Here is a 17,132-nt window from a genome sequence, read left to right as displayed (position 1 = left end):
GAGCAACATTGAAAATTAAAACGAAAAGAAATTACTCCGTATATGAGATGACCCGCACCTTCCTCAACTCTAGTTTCTTACGCTAAAATTTGACTTTTTGTCACAACCCTTTAAAAAAGCATTCGAAATCAACCTGTTTTTCTCGCTTTGTTCTAATGAAAAATTGAGCAAGAAAAATGGGTTTAATTTCAAAAAAGCATTGGAATTCAACCTGTTTTTCTCGCTTAATTTTTCGTAAATGGGAAAGCAGTGTGGCCTAAGAAATTATGTATTTAGTTTTATTAAAATTGTAAAAATGAAATAGAAAATAGTAGAAATTTCTCAAGTCAAATTTATTCTAAACCTTTGTCTGTTGCTGTTACAACAGACAAAGATTGTCTGTTACAACAGACAGCTTTTGGATTTGGTTATCAAAGTTCACCGAAAGACGTATCATTAAATTAATGAGTCAAATCAATCAATTTTTTATATTAGTAAATTGATTTAACATAATTTATTATTTGTTTTTGTTGAAACTAAGGAGCAACACAAAAAATTAAAACGAAAAGAAAATTACTCCCTATATGAGGGGAGCCTCCCCTTTCTCAACCCTAGCTTCTTACGCTAAATTTGACTTTCTGTTTGAACCCTTTAAAAAAGCATTGGAATTCAACCTGTTTTTCTCGCTTAATTTTTCGTAAATGGGAAAGCAGTGTGGCCTAAGAAATTATGTATTTAGTTTTATTAAAATTGTAAAAATGAAATAGAAAATAGTAGAAATTTCTCAAGTCAAATTTATTCTAAACCTTTGTCTGTTGCTGTTACAACAGACAAAGATTGTCTGTTACAACAGACAGCTTTTGGATTTGGTTATCAAAGTTCACCGAAAGACTTATCATTAAATTAGTGAGTCAAATCAATCAATTTTTTATATTAGTAAATTGATTTAACATAATTTTTTTTTTTTTTATTGAAACTAAGGAGCAACACAAAAAATTGACGGGGAGCCGCCCCTTTCTCAACCCTAGCTTCTTACGCTAAAATTTGACTTTCTGTTACAATCCTTTTAAAAAAGCTTTGGAATTCAACCTGTTTTTCTCGCTTAATTTTTCGTAAATGGGATAGCAGTGTGGTCTAAGAAATTATTTATTTAATTTTATTAAAATTGTAAAAATTAAATAGAAAATAGTAGAAATTTCTTAATTCAAATTTATTTTAAATCTTTGTCTGTTGTTGTTACAACAGACCAAGATTGTCTGTTACAACAGACAGCTTTTGGATTTGGTTATCAAAGTTCACCGAAAGACTTATCATTAAATTGATGAGTCAAATTACTCAATTTTTTACATTAGTCAATTGATTTATTATAATTTGTTAAATATTTTGTTTCTATTGAAACTAAGGAGCAACATTAAAAATTAAAACGAAACGAAATTACTCCGTATATGAGATGAGCCGCCTCTTTCTCAACCCTAGCTTCTTACGCTAAAATTTGACTTTCTGTTACAATCCTTTTAAAAAAGCTTTGGAATTCAACCTGTTTTTCTCGCTTTCTTCTAATGAAAAATTGAGCGAGAAAAATGGGTTTAATTTCAAAAAAGCATTGGAATTCAACCTGTTTTTCTCGCTTAATTTTTCGTAAATGGGAAAGCAGTGTGGTCTAAGAAATTATTTATTTAATTTTATTAAAATTGTAAAAATTAAATAGAAAATAGTAGAAATTTCTTATGTCAATTTTATTCTAAATCTTTGTCTGTTGTTGTTACAACAGACAAAGATTGACTGTTACAACAGACATCTTTTGGATTTGGTTATCGAAATTCACCGAAAGACTTATCATTAAATTGATGAGTCAAATCAATCAGTTTTTTACATTAGTCAATTGATTTAATATAATTTTTTTTTGAAACTAAGGAGCAACATTAAAAATTAAAACGAAAAGAAAATTACTCCGTATATGAGTTGAGCCGCCCCTTCCTCAACCCTAGCTTCTTACGCTAAAATTTGACTTTCTGTTACAACCCTTAAAAAAAGTTCTCCTTCAAATTCAACAGTCCTCGTTTTTGAGCAGTCTCTTTTAAGTAAATGTGACAAAAAGTCAAACTGTAGCAAAAATTAAGTTCTTTTGATGTATTTACTGTTATCAAAATTCCAATTTTAGAGTTTTGGTTACTATTGGGCCGAGTCGCTCCTTAATTACAGTTCTATATCAAGCATTACTACACCAAACGTTTAGGGTACCCACCCCGAGTGGGGTGGGAAGACGTCGTTGAAAGGAATTGACCTTTCTTGTAGGGTGCAAAGGGGGAAGCTATGAATAGGTTGGGATGGAGGAAGAACGTGCGTAGTGGTTTGGCCTCAGGAGGCTTGGCGCTTCAGTGAGTTGTTAATAGTAGTAGTTATGTTAATGTATCAAGCAACAAATTGGTTGAATAATTGACTCAATTTTGTAAAATAGTGTTATCGGGTGTGCTCTCGCCTTACTTTTAATTAGAACTCTAACCTGTTCTCAGTCTGGCTCTCCTGGGTTGTTTCAAAATTATGAAATGGTCAGTGTTGCCACGTTAAATCGTAAGGATAAATACGCAAAACTAATTAGTTAAATTGGCGGTCGTAAAAATTCAGAAATCAACGATTTATTGGTTTACAAATACTACTGCATCTTCAAAGGAAAGCTCCCGTCTTAAGGTTTTCTGTGTCAAATTTTTTTACACCTGGGACTCAATCCTGGGTATTTTGACCACTTTGCCGAGCGATCCGGATTTAGGAATGGTATAAGTAAGAATTTTATATTGTCTCCTTATGGAGATTGGAACCACTAACCTAATACCATTTTTCTTTCGGTTGTTTCAAAATTATGAAGTGATCAGTGTTGCCACTTTAAACCGTGAGAATACGCAAAACTAATCAGTTTAATTTAAGTCCGTAAAAAATCAGAAATCAACAATTTATTGATTTACAAAGACGACTGCACCTTCAAAGGAAAGCTGCACCGTCATAAGGGTTTTGGTGTTAATTTTTTTTTACATCCTGGACTCAATCCTGGGTATTTTGACCCCTTTGCCGAGCGTTCCGGACTTAGGAATGGTATAAGTAAGAATTTTATATTATTTCCTTATGAAGATTGGAACCACTAACCTAATACGATTTTTCTTTCGGTTGGTTCAAAATTATGAAGTGATCAGTATTGCCACGTTAAACCCTGAGAATAAATACGCAAAACTAATTAGTTTAATCTGGGGTCCGTAAAAATTCAGAAATTAACAATTTATTGGTTTACAAAGGCAACCGCACCTTCAAAGGAAAGCTGCACCGTCTTAAGGTTTTTGGTGTCGAATTTTTAATTACACCCAGGTATTTTGACCCCTTTGCCGAAGACGGATGTGATTTCAGACTATATTATTGGGGTGGTTGTTAATCGCGAGAGCCGAAGGCCCGAGTTTCAGAAATTTTTTCTGAAATTCTCTATTAATTTTGCAGTGGGTCCAATGGGTGCCTTGAAAATCTCCTGAGCAATTGGTCCTACCACTGCAGATCACGGACTAATAATTATTTTGAAGTCTTTACAAAGCACTTAAGCCGTCTTAGAACTAAAAATCCTGATTTTCATGGATATACGGCAATAGCGTTTCCAAATAATCTAAAAAGAAGAATTGATAATTTGAATAAAATGTGCTCAGAAATTCTGAAAAATTTAGGATTTTGAAGAAGGGGGGGGTAATATATAGAAAAAAGGTGGAGCCAAAATGATTGCAAATTTTGGTAGCTTGAGTGTGAAATAGTAGAAAGATGGAGTCGCCCTTTTTCTTAAAATTGTCTAGTCAGCTGTTTTGTTGAATTAATATTTCCTCTATGTTCATGCAGGCGTGCCAATTATTGGAGGGGGGGGGGTAGGCTAGATTTTAAAAAATTGTCTTTTTTATATATCCTTTTTTGAGTATTTCCGTTAAAACAAATTGAAGAAACAAAAAAGTAGCCTACCTAGATTTTAAATAATGTGTTTATTTAAAATATTATTTTATTTATTTAAAAAGTTCCTCTTCTAGATTTTCGTGAATTGGCACCACTGTGTTCTTGATCCTTTTTCTTTTAGGATGGAAAATTGCATATTGATGGAAAATCTGACAATCAAGAGTTTCTATCTAATTTGATGAAGGAGATTCCTCTCCTTCCATGATGAAGGAGATTCCACTCACGGTCTGTTGAAGGTGGATTTCCGTTTCTGCGATTTTTTATTGTTTTTTTCCCTTTTTGCATCTGATTCTTAATCCTGGCCATTGTTTCAGAATAATTTTGTGTGTTGGGTTTCACTTTTTTTGTTTTTATGCCGCGAAATAAAAACACATTGTTTCTTAGTATTAGAATTTTTTCTTATTTTTTTTTGTTTCTATTTAATTTTCTTTTCGTTTCAGTTTTTATTTTTTTGTTTTTTCTCGTTTTTTCGTTTTAATTTTTGTCTCTATTTTGTTATTAGGGCTGGTCATAGTCATGATATTCAAAAAGGCAGTTCAAGTAAATTGTGCAGTAACATCTGACTAATATTTAATTCTTCTCTTTTACAGTAATACTAATTTTATAGTATATAGTAGGCTAATGGTAATATAACACAGGGTTGCGACTAGGTCCCTAAAAATGAAGAAGGAACCTTTTTCAGAAAGTCCCTAAAATGGATCAAATATTTCAGTGTGTTTAATTTACAAAAGACAGCGGACAAAAATACTATTAAGAAAAAGATACTAAAAAATACTTAACTGTAATGAATTTACAGTATGTAGCAAAGTCAGAAATAAAAACAGTTAATGTTTAAGCAGGGCCGTATCTTTGGGGGGATGAGAGGGTTTGAACCCCCTCCCTCGAAATGTTTTTCTGACTCATAAAAACATTACAAAATGTATGTAAGCAAATTTTTATGCGTTTTTTTTTAGGTTGTTTTCGCGTCCCCCCCCCCCTGAAAAATACCCCTCCTTCCTAACTAAAATCCGATAGGGCCCTGTGTTTAAGATACGATAGGGACCTGTGTTTAAGTACATTGCATATAAAACATTATGTGTTGAATTGAATTTCACTTTTTTGTCAATGACGCGGAATAAAACGCCGAATATTACGGTCTATTGTATCAAACAGTTCGTGGTAACGAACTGTAAGTAAGGAGCGACCCGGCTCAATGGTAACCGAAACTCTAGAAAACGGGTTATTGATACCAATAGATATATCAAAAGAATCAGATTTCAATGCTGATTTCAAATATATAACTTTCATCAAGTTTAGTGCTACCCATCAAAAGTTACGCGCCTGAGAAAATTTGGCTGAATTTCAAAAAGTTATAGAACCTTAGTGAAAATCACGCCATCATATTCAGCGTATCAGAGAACCCTACTGTAGAGGTTTCAAGCTCCTATCTACAAAAATGTGGAATTTTACATTTTTTGCCAGAAGAAAGATCACGGATGCGTCTTTTTTTTTTTTTCTTTTTTTTCCAGGGGTGATCGTGTCGACCCAGTGGTCCTAGAATATCGTGGGAGGGCTTATTGGAACGGAAATTAAAAGTTCTAGTGCCCTTTTTAAGTGACCAAAAAAAAGGAGGGCAACTAGGCCCCTCCCACGCTTATTTTCTTCCCAAAGTCACCCGAGCAAAATTCTGAGATAGCCATTTTGTTCAGCATGGTCGAAAATATGATAAATATGTATTTTAGGATGACTTAATCCCCCAAAGTTCCCAGAGGGAGTGCTAAAATTTATGAACTATACCTAATATTAACATATAGTATTGGTTATTGAGAAGTATACAGAAGTTTTCAGGAGTTTTTTTTTCTTGTAGGGGGTGGGAAGGGTGGTTCGGTGGGTATTTTGGATGATCTGTTTACGAAGGAAGTTTTCATGGGGGAAGGGAAATTGCCATGAAGGGGGCGCCAGACTTGCCAGCATTATTTATTGGTTATCGGGAAGTATACAACCATTTTCAGGAAGGATTTTTTATAGAGGGGGGGGGGCTAGAGGAGGGATTTAATATGGAGAATATTTCCGGGGAGGATGTTTATTGCGGGTAAGGGACATTTATATGAAGGGGGCGCCGGATTTCCAAGAATTATTTAAAAAACGATCAGAAATTAAGAAAAAAAAAAACAAGTTTTTTCAACTGAAATGTAAGAAGGAATATTAGAACTTAAAACGAACAGAAATTATAACGTATGTGAGGGGTTCTCCCCCAAGTCAATACCTCGCTCTTTACGCTACAGTTTTTTTTAGTGCTTTCAAAAGAGCTATCTATTCTAATTAAACGGCCTTTGTGATTCAGGGGTTTGTGAATCAAAATTTTTTTTAACTTTTAACGTAAAGAGCGTGGTATTGACTAAGGGAGAACCCCTTCATATACGTAATAACATATACGTAATAAAAAAACAATAAAAAAACAAGCGATACGGCTCAATAGTAATCGAAACTTTTAAAAACGGAATTTTGATGTCAATAAATGTATCAAAAGAATGTGTTTATAATGCTGATCCTAAATATATAAAATTTATTAAGTTTAGTATTACTCATCAAAGGCTACGAGCCTGAGAAAATTTACTCGATTTTTTAAAGAGGGGGAAACATCCCCTACAAGTGAAAGAATTTTAATGAAAATCACACCGTCAGATTCAGCGTATCAGAAAACCCTATTACATAGGTTTCAAGCTCATATCTGCAAAAATCTGCAACTTTGTATTTTTTGCCAGAAGAAAAATATACGAATATAGAAGTTAGTTACGTAAGTTAATTTGTAAAGACATCCATTTAGCAAAAGAAAAGTAAAATTTTTATGCAAATAAAAGCTGCATTAACTAAAAAACGATCAGAAATTAAATAAAAAAAAACAAGTTTTTTAAACTGAAAGTAAGGAGCGACATTAAAACTTAAAACGAACAGAAATTATTCCGTATATGAAAGGGGCTGTCCCCTCCTCAACGCCTCGCTCTTTACGCTAAAGTTTGACTCTGTCTCACAACTTTATTTTTTAAAACAATAAAAAACTTTAGCGTAAAGAGCGAGGCGTTGAGGAGGGGACAGCCCCTTTCATATACGGAATAATTTTTGTTCGTTTTAAGTTTTAATGTCGCTCCTTACTTTCAGTTTAAAAAACTTGTTTTTTTTATTTAATATTAATACAATAGACCGCTATAGAGTAATGCAATGCAAAGCGTGGTTTTCATTGTGTTTACGATATTTAAACTGTTGTTTTGGGGGGTTTAGGGGGGGAGGTACCTAGGTTGGCTTAGGTTAGGTTACGTATTTAATATATGCTATGCTTTACCGGCGAAAAACTAATATTCGGCGAAAAACGCCGAATATTACTTAGTATTAGGTATTTTTTTTTTCTAATTTAGCCTAGTCTTAGTTTAGCCAAGTTAAGTCTAGTCATGGTCAGGGGCCCATCCAGAAATCCTGTGTGGGAGTAAAAAAAAAAATTGCAGATCGATGCCGTGAATCTAAGGTCTGGAGTGTATAAAAATTCAAACTTTACCACTAGAAAGGAAGGGCGCTAAATTCCAGCATCATTATTTTCTGTTGTTTGTTGGTTTTGGTTTTTTTGTTTTTTTTCTTCCAAAAAAACGCTTCAATGATAGGAAAACGAATCTGTATCAGATGTCTCTTTTTTCGTTAGGTTGAGGCGTTGAGCATTTCCAGGTATATTCTGGACACCATTTTTTTAAGTGTTATTATTGTTATTAAATTCTGGGAAGTATTTCGATGTTGCGAATTTGAATCACTTTCTAAAAGAGTACAACCCAAGTTGGGTCAACGCCTCAAAAATGTTAGTTCCCCAAAGGGACAAGAAATCCAGTCTAATTCTGACCTCCTTCGAGAATAAACTCAAAAACTGGGGAAATAGTCGCAGTTACTTGGTATAACTACTACTACTACTAACAGCTTACTGTAGCACCAAGCCGCCCGCCTGAGGCCAACACAGCTACGCAGGCTCCTCCTCCATACCAATCTATTCAAAGCTCCCCTCTTTACACCCTCCCAGAAAGTTGCCATTTCCTTAAATCTTTCCTTACGACATCCCCCACCCCAACTGACGACGACCTGGTTTCCGTTTAGTCCTAGACGGTTGACGAAAAAGATCAATTTTTGGCAATCTGTAAACCTTCATCCGCATAATGTGCCCTAGCCTTTGTCTCATTATAGCCCTAGAAAGCGGGATCGAACCACGCTTTTCGTACAGCCCACTGTTTGAAATACGGTCAATCAGTCGGTATTTGGAGTCTTATTTCCATATTTCACTTTAATGTTTCCGATTAACGGTTGTTCACCTCTATTTGGACTGTTAAATTTTCGTTTCTTTTTAATTTTATGACAATACTTCTTAGTGGAAAAGATAGAGATAAATGTTTCCTAGTACGGTTTATATACATCTTTTCAGACTGGGATTAAGTTTTGTTGACATTTCTTCTCAGAATAAAAGATGAAAGTAAGATATCTGGTACCATATTCACTAAGTTATTTAAAAATGGCTAAGCTTAAGTTATTTAAAGAAGCCCGTATACAAATTGAGCCAATTAATCCAGCATGTTTAAGAACCTTAAGAGCATTTTTCCCTCCCTTTTGTGTGTCAAAGAATAGAAATGTTTTATTTCTCTCTGTGTGTGATGGCTCGGGAAGATATGTTGTGTGATCTTTTATTGACCTCCTCTTAGTTTATCATCTCCAACCAGTTATCCTAGAAAGTCAGGTAAGAGCACATTTGATTTTTAATTATCCCTTTCATTGGTAAACATTTTATAGACTTTCAAATTTTGTAGATGTCCCTAGGGGCAGGGTAATGCCTGAAAGAAAATATTTTGGCTGATACTCGATTTTGGCACTTGGGCAACTCTTGAAACGGGTTGAACTGGAATCCACATCCTCAGAGCCTCAGAAATCTTGAGGGGGAGGCGGGGGCTAGGGTCAATGTGACAAGGGCGTCAATAATTGACCAAATTAAATAGCTTAAAAAAAGAGTTTAAAACAGAAAAAAACACGGAATGAGGGCGCCGGAAAAAAACACCTTGGGGGCCTGGGGTACCCCTCCGGCCCTCTGGATCAGTTAACTTCTCGAAAAGGGTCATATATACGTGAATTACTTTTTCATTTAGCTCTAAATGAAAACCTAAAAAAAGCTTTAAGTGGAATTCCTAGAAACCTATAAAATCTGCTTGCTAAAAATCGCTAAACGTAAGTTAATTAGTTAAAATTTATGTAATTCAAAACACTGTTTGTCTGAATTCCGTTTTCTCATGCACTCTGGCTTACACCATCGTACACACATGAATGTAAGCAAATATCGCAAATCAATTTCAGTTTATCAAATATGTATATTTTTAGTTTACATATATAAAGAAAGAAGGTCATAATTGTTGGAGGGGTGCTATTTTGCTTTTGTTTTCACATCATCTAGACCCCAAATAATTGGATGAATCTTTCCTTCGTCCCTTCTGTTTGGTTCTAAAATCGTCTAATATTTGGCTCTAATTTTCGTTCTTGGCTCTATTTGGCTCTAATATTCGTTCTGCATGCTAAAAAAAATTGCTAAACGTAATTTCGTCAGTTGAAATTCGTGTAAATAAAACATTAACTTTAAGAATTCTTTTTCCCCAGGCCCTCTGGCTTACACAAAAAGAAATGAAATTATTGACATTTATTTCAATAATTTAAATGAGCAATAATTTATTAAATTATTTAAATAAGCAAATATTTAAATAATTAATTAAATAAGCAATTAATTAATTAAATAATTATTTTAATTATTTAAATAAGCCATAATTTATTTAAATAAGCAATTATTGAAATTTAGTTAAATTTATTCGATATATTTAATTTTATAGATTTGGACAGAGTAGTGTTAGTCATCGAATTTGTCGATTTCTCTTCAGACTATCACGAGTAGAGTACCGACCGCTGGGCATTGACTCGATTTGTGGTATCAACCCCGTTGTAGCCCAGTGGATTGATCTCTGCTTGGCAAAAAGGGGCTCGAGGTTTGATCCCACTTGCCGCAGGTTCTGCAATTGCATGGAAATTAGGCATTTGCGTCTCCAAACCATCAAAAAAGAAGAAGATTTTTGGTATTTTATTGAGTATCTGGTAACGCTGCATCTAAACTGCAATAGTTGATAAATTTATTATCAGGAATTATTAAATGAAACGCTTATTTAATTTAAACGCTTATCTAATAAAAATGCTTATTTAATTTTTTGAAAGGTGCTGGAGGTGAAAGTTGTTTAAGTTTCGTTGATATTAGAGGCTCTAGATATAGTAAACTTAATATAGTAATATATTTAATTAAAATATTATATATTTAATATTTGGATGGGTATATATTTTCCCCGTTCCTGTTCTTTGGCTGAATATATGAGTTTAATTAAATATTACAGGAAATATTGTCCAATTAGTGATGATTTAGCATATAATCTATGATGGTGCTCTAAATTTTGGGGAAAAAAACTGAGCCCAATATACCCTGTAAAAAACTTGAATTTTTGACAAAGGCCTATTTAAAATTTTGAGTATTCATTTATTCATAATTTGAAATCATAATTTTTTTACAATTAAATGAATTTAAGACTTCAAAGAAAGAAGTTTAAAATATATTTTTTGCGCCATGGCAGGGTTTCTTGAAGTTGGTACGCGTGCCTTCAGGGGTGCGAGAAGAGTTAGATGGGGGGTAAGAATTGGAACAGAGTTCCGTGGGGGCATATATTGCTCCAGATTTTAGTTGGGATATGTTATCTGCACCGTGCAAGAAATGTGGAGAAATTTCAGGGGACCTACCGTGAGCCATTGGACGTGGAGGAGCAAGCCATTGAACGTCACGTTTCATGATTAAATCAACAACCAGAGAAACAAATGATGATGATCTTTCTTCTTAATTTTATTCTTATATTCTTATTCTTATATTATTCTTATATTATCTTATTATTATCTATTATTATCTTATTATTATATATTATCTTATATATTATTCTTATAAATAAAATTTTATTCTCATTACTATAATAATTTTGTTGTAATATAACAATTATAATATCAATAATAGTATAATTAGGATATTGTATTATAATAAATTCATAATAAAACAATATTTGTATTTTATTGAGAATAATCGTTTTCCTCTTTTATTATTATTTTTGTGTGTATACCAACAAAAGAAATATTTATATATTTTATTTAAATATATTCCTTTTTCCCGAGGGATACTTAGTGCTACGAAAATTGTGATATATATTATATAAAATTTGAGAAACACTGTGCTAGGGGGTAAGACAATTTCAATGTGAGAATTAAATAGTATTCTTATAAAAATGTACCTGGTGATCTGCAGGGGAGAATTTCCACCATTTTATTGGGGGGGGGGGGGCAAGAGGGGCTCATATCTGAATAGTCAAAGGGCATGGGATGTATAATTTTTTCTTATTCACATTATTGGGGGGGGGCATCTGCCCCTCTCGCCACGCCCAAACTACGCCCCTGGTGATCCGCATGCTTTGCAATTCGACTCATTAACAAACTATTTTGTGCTAATCTCCTAAATCTCCTAAATCTCCTCCTAATCTCCATACACTGTAGCTTACCTCCGTATTAAAAAATATACAAAACATAATCCAACATTGAAAATTTAGTTAACTTTATTAAATACGTTACATTTTAATTTACATGGCAACAAATATAGGTTGTCTTCACGTACAATAATGTCTGAAGTTGCAGATACGTTTAAGTAAGAATAATCCTATACACATCAAATTTCCCACATGTCACTTATCTCTTACCCAGTTAATTAGCTTGGTTTTGAACATTTATTGGATCTTTCTTCAAGGAATCAACAAACGGCCATAATGGGATAACCCCCTCTAGGATTTGTTTCAAGATGGATGTTAATGGAACAGCAGTGCCAAATCACGAAAATGTAGGGGGGGGGGGCAGGATTTTTTTCATTTTGTTTAATGAAGAAGCAAAAAAAACATTGGGCAAACATATCTAAAACAAGGGGTAGCGGCGACTTCGCGATAATTTTCAACGTCTAAGGGGGCAATTGCCCCCCCCCCTCAACTGGAGCCCCTGTAACGGAATCGAATAGTTAGTTAAAACATGTGTAAGTTAAAACACTATTCGACTAGCGCTTCTTTTCACTCCCAAAGCCAGGGGGACCGTGCCCGCGAAAAATTTTCTGGCACCCTCATTTGGTTATTATTATCTTTGTTTACCCTTTTCATTTAAACTTGGTCAATTATTGGCACCATTGTCATATTGGGCCCAAAATCACCAAAGACCTGACTTGTTCTTCTAGTCTTGTCGCGTGAATTTAAATCCCCCCCCCCTCACCCTTTAGCTTTAAATGTAGCGTCTATTTACTTCGGTATTTGTGAACCTATTAAGCTTGAGAAAATCAATAATACACAATCGATATTCATTTCTAATTTTATTTTTAAGCTTATGATTAGTCAACTTTTATATTATATTCTTTTATATCAGTACTATTTTGTTTTTCTTCTTTTTCCTCTTTAATCTATTGTCATTTGTTCAGCTGGGTAGATCTTATCCCTTACACAAACGAAATCATGTGGTAATTTTCTTGTAACAAAAATTATCTTTCTTAGTTACATTTTTTCTAATATTCTGAGTTTAAAATTAAGGTTTCGATGTCCCTATTGACCTCCCACGCCCTCCTACAGTCGCTCCGGCTTTTGTTCACGCCTCCAACCCTAATGTACATGCATACTTTGTTTAACTTGAACGTGAATATAATTAAATAAATAAGTTAATTAATCATGAGCACAAATTCACAAGAAAGTCGATAGTGGCCTTTTCTCCACTCCCTTTAGCGTTAAATGCTTCACATGAATACATTCCACAGTCCTCAATAGTAATATTCCTAATTGATATCCTGCTCCCCTCAGGAGTGGCAATTACCCTGTATCTGATATCATCAATTAGCAGCTCTTCCCCATTTGATATTACAATTTCTTCTTCTTGCTTGTGATGTATTTCCTTCGACAATATTCTTTTCCAGGAAAATATCTAAAAGATAGTAAAATTATTTATTATTTTTTAATGGAAAATAGGTGTTTGATCAAATCCGTATCTCTACGGTTTTCGCTGAATTTCCCTTGGGGGAAATATGAGAACCAATTTATCTGAATCGACGTTTTATAAAATCGAGCTACTTTGTGGTGGATCAAACACTCACCATGAAGATGAGTCTATGTGCTAAATATTTCAAAAAGCTCATCACAATTTAGTTTTATTGTCGATAATTTAATATCGATACTATATTTAATATCGATAGTATCGATTTTATTGTCGATACACAATAATTTATCGGTATAACTGTGCAAAAAGGTCTGCAGGTAAAAAAAAAGGTAAAGAATACGGCATTGGACTTTACAGTCCCTACTGGCGGTGCTGATCTCCGTTTATTGGTCCTTCAGCTAGGAAGTGCAATCGGGGGTTGGGGGCCAACCATCCTGTGCTTTCCCACCTCCTTCCTGTTTACCTTCCCCAGATTTCTTCAGTTACCCATTTCAAGCTGGGTTGACTCTGGATGAGCTTACAGAGTCACGCCACTGACCCCCATCCCAAACCAAAAAAGTGGGTACACTAGGATTCGAACCCCAATCCACTCGGCTAGGAATAAAATGAAATTAAGGTTGTTTTACGAAAATGATTTTTTAAAATCTCTTTCTTTCACCGAGTAAAGCTGGGTCCCGTGGTACTAGCAATTAAATCTCGTCTTGATTGTTATCATTCACCCTGCCAGGTTTAGGGTCGGTTTTTAAGTAATAGCCAATTATAGCCGTCGAAATTTTTGAAGGCTGTCCAATCATAGTCGGCTGTCCAAAAATGATCCACCTACATAAAATGCTGCTGACAGGGTGAATGGTTTCAATCAAGAAGGGGCCTTATTCTGAATCAGTATTGTGATTGTTTTGTTACTTTTTTTGGTATTAATTTGCCAACCATTATGAATAAAATTGACAAAACTCAGTCACGCGATCTGTAAAGCTACTAAGAGATTTGCAATGTTCTCGATTCGAACTCCAGTTTTTATCAATAATTTGTGCTTGAATTTCCCTAGGGGAAAATATGAGAACCAATTTATCTGAATCGACGTTTTATGAAATGAAGCTGCTTTGCGGTGGATTTGGCAAAGGTGAATAATTTGGATTGGATTTGAGAAAGCCTGTTACAGTTATTCTGAATAAGCGCTGCTTTTTTCCGCTTATTTTTCATTTCCTCACTAATGCCAAGCTTTAGAGTACCAAAGATATTAAAAGAAGGACAACCCCCCCCCCACCCCTGGACCCATCTCAGGTTTAATTATATGTCATTGTTTTTATCATTATTTTATTTTTACCTTTGTTTTACTTCTTTTTTTTATTCTTCTAATTTATTTTACTTTTTTTCACTTTTATTTTTATTTTTACTTATTTTATTTATTATTATTTTTTTTTAATATTCTTTACTATTCTATTTTCATATTGTTTTTACTAAGATTTTTATTATTATTACTATTATCAAGTCATGAAGACGGTATCATTCTTTTTGTCAGTGTTGTCACTTTGACCCATGAAAATGAGTAAGCAAAACCAATTAGGTAAGTATAACAATGTTTTTTGTCCGTAAAAATTCAAATATTAATAATATGTTGATTCCTAAAGACAATTACACCTGAAAAGGATAGCTAAATCTTATTAAACAGATTGGTGCTATATAATTTCAGCTTTCTTTTTTACTGTTTCCCCCCTTGTTTCATCTTTTTAACTTGATGTCCGCTACAACCAAAACTGGGAGTAACTATAATTCAAAAGAAAAATTAGGTTCGAGAGAGCTGCAGTTATTCTGAATCAATACTTTTTTTTTTCAAGTTCTTTGCCAAGTTTTAAAGTACCGAAGATTTCAAAATAAAAACATTTAGTCCCCCCGATTCATCTTAGCTCTTTTCATGTCTGAAAACCACGAATAAAATTTTCCTTTTGTTCTTTTTTCAAAATTATGAAGTAATTAGTGCAGTATCATATTTCCTCAGTGTTGCCACATTGACTAATCAAAAATTATACGTTGATTCCCAAGGACGACTACACCTAAAAAGGAAAGCTAAATCTTATTAAGCTGTGAAGTTTTACTGCCCCCTCCCCGTTTCTTTTTTTTGTGTCCGATATAACCGAAACGAGAACTGGCTACAATCGAAACCAAAACTTGGATTTGAGAGAGCCCGTTACAGATATTCTGGATCATATCAAAATATGAAGGATATTAAAATAAAAACATTTTTTTGCCCCCATGTGACCACATTAGGTCTTCTCAAATCTAAAAACCGCTAATGTCTTCTTTTATCCCCTTTTCAAGGTTATGAAGTCATTTGGACAGTATCATATTTTCGTTAGTCTTGCCGCGTTGAAAGACGAAAATTATTGTGGCTAGGGGTTTCAATTCAAATATTCCTCCTCGCTAAATCTCCCCCCACCTCACACAACAAAACTTTCCCCCGCTGAAAATTCACCCTCCCTCGCCGAAAATTCCCTTCAATTGAAAATTCTCCCACGCGCAAAATTTAGCAGCCACAGAGAAAGTACAAAATAGGTCCTACAAATTATCGATCAGATGTCCTAAGGGATAACAAAAGGACCAGATATCGACCAGACTTGAACTCTCAATCTCCAATCGAATAAGCATCCTCCGAAGTTTCTACAACCATGAGGGGAGGATGGGGATGAGGAAGAGGCAGCCCCTCCTCTTATACAGAATAAACTCTTTTCATTTTGAGGTTAATGTTACTCTTCGCTTTCATAATGACAGCGTAGATCAGAAATATTCCCGGAAATCAAGAGGGATTATATATCAATTTCTGCGTCCCCCCCCCGTCCTTGCAGCTCATTCGGTAATTATCTGAAGGCTCAATGAGAGTTAGGATATTTTGGCATTAAAAAACACCCTTTGAGGTATCTGCCCTCTAACTCCATCCTGAACTATGGAGTTGTTTATTGTAGGTTGGATTATGCTGTTTGTTGGTGATTACTGGACAGGGTCCTTGAAGATCGGGAGGGGGCTCATTCGAACAAAAATTAAAATTTTATTCCTTTAAGTGACCAAACATATGATGGAGGCCAACTAGCCCCTTCTCATGCCCCCATTTTCCCAAAAAAAACTCCAACTGAAGTTTTGAGATAGTCGTGCGGATCGCCATAATTAATGCTTCTGGGGATGACATGACCATCTAAAGTCTCTAGGCAAAGGGCTATAAGTTTCGCAAATTGTCCGTTGCTTACAGATAGTATTTGTTATTGGGAAAAATCCGGACTTTTTCGCGAGGCAGTTTTCTGGGGAGGGGGGGGGATTTCCTCAGTAGAAATTTTAGTGGGGAGAAAATTTTCCGGGAGGAGTTTCTCTGAATTCATTTAAAGTTTTTTTTTCTTTTTTTTGTCTTTCTTTCGTTTTGGATGCAAAAATTTACATATGAAGAGAATAATTACAGGGAAAATGTCCGGGGCAGATTTTTAGCGGGATCAAATTTTCTGGCAGGATTTTTCTTTGGAAAAGTGTGTAATGTCCACAAAGGTGCTGCGGGGTGACAGCACCCTTACTTTCTCGGCTTTATTTTAATACTTTGTTTAACTAAAGTGATTTTCTTTACAATACAATTATAAATTATTAAGGAGGGGCAGTAAGTCTTTGTGTAGGGGGGTCGTGGTGGTGTTAAGATGTCTAAAAGAGTTCCTTGTTTAATATTCGTAAGAAAAATGTTCCGACAATGAAAATTATTCCTGAAAAAGAATCCCTTCAAGTATGGAGGGGGCCTGAAATCTCAAAATCTAATTAAAGGGTCACCATTTCCTTGGATTTTAAGGTGGATTCCTCGAACTAACCTTTTTATGGCAATATTTCCCATGGAAACTAGCAGGGAGCAATGCCCCCTGAAGAACAAGAACACGTTAAATGATGTATATAGATTGGAAAATAAGAAATAATACCATTTCAACCTGAATTCATCAAAAAAAACTTTTTCCAAAAAATAAGTTTTTCAAAGAAAATAGAAGAACTAAATTAAATAAAAAATGAAACAAAAAAAAATCAAATAGTCTACCAAGCGTGAAACTATCAAAAATCAATATTGATAAATAAATGAAACCGAAAACGAA

The 17,132-nt window shown here is 34.3% G+C and overlaps 2 protein-coding genes across 3 annotated transcripts in view; one reads left to right on the top strand and one right to left on the bottom strand.

The window, feature by feature from the left end:
- g (adaptor-related protein complex 3, delta 1 subunit-like garnet) overlaps positions 1–4,713 on the top strand; it is a 204,628-nt gene extending 199,915 nt beyond the window's left edge. Inside the window, exon 22 of one of the 2 annotated variants that reach the window (XM_089105783.1) lies at positions 4,073–4,713. In XM_089105783.1, coding sequence (XP_088961909.1) covers positions 4,073–4,156 — 84 coding nt within the window. In that variant the 3' untranslated portion in view covers positions 4,157–4,713. The remainder of the gene's footprint in view (positions 1–4,072) is intronic. The other variant, XM_089105784.1, reaches the window with a different exon arrangement.
- Positions 4,714–11,619: 6,906 nt separating this feature from the next.
- Positions 11,620–17,132, bottom strand: part of LOC148939811 (uncharacterized) — a 42,680-nt gene continuing 37,167 nt past the window's right edge. The window contains exon 2 of the mRNA XM_089105995.1: positions 11,620–13,014. Within this exon, the coding sequence (XP_088962121.1) occupies positions 12,763–13,014 (252 nt within the window). The 3' untranslated portion in view covers positions 11,620–12,762. The remainder of the gene's footprint in view (positions 13,015–17,132) is intronic.

This window comes from Artemia sp. Qi Xiang Cuo, chromosome 20 (genome assembly GCF_049724085.1).
Source record: "Artemia sp. Qi Xiang Cuo chromosome 20, ASM4972408v1, whole genome shotgun sequence".
Lineage (NCBI taxonomy): Eukaryota > Metazoa > Arthropoda > Branchiopoda > Anostraca > Artemiidae > Artemia > Artemia sp. Qi Xiang Cuo.
Note: the sequence above shows the minus strand (reverse complement) of the source record. Positions and strands in the feature narration are given on the sequence as shown.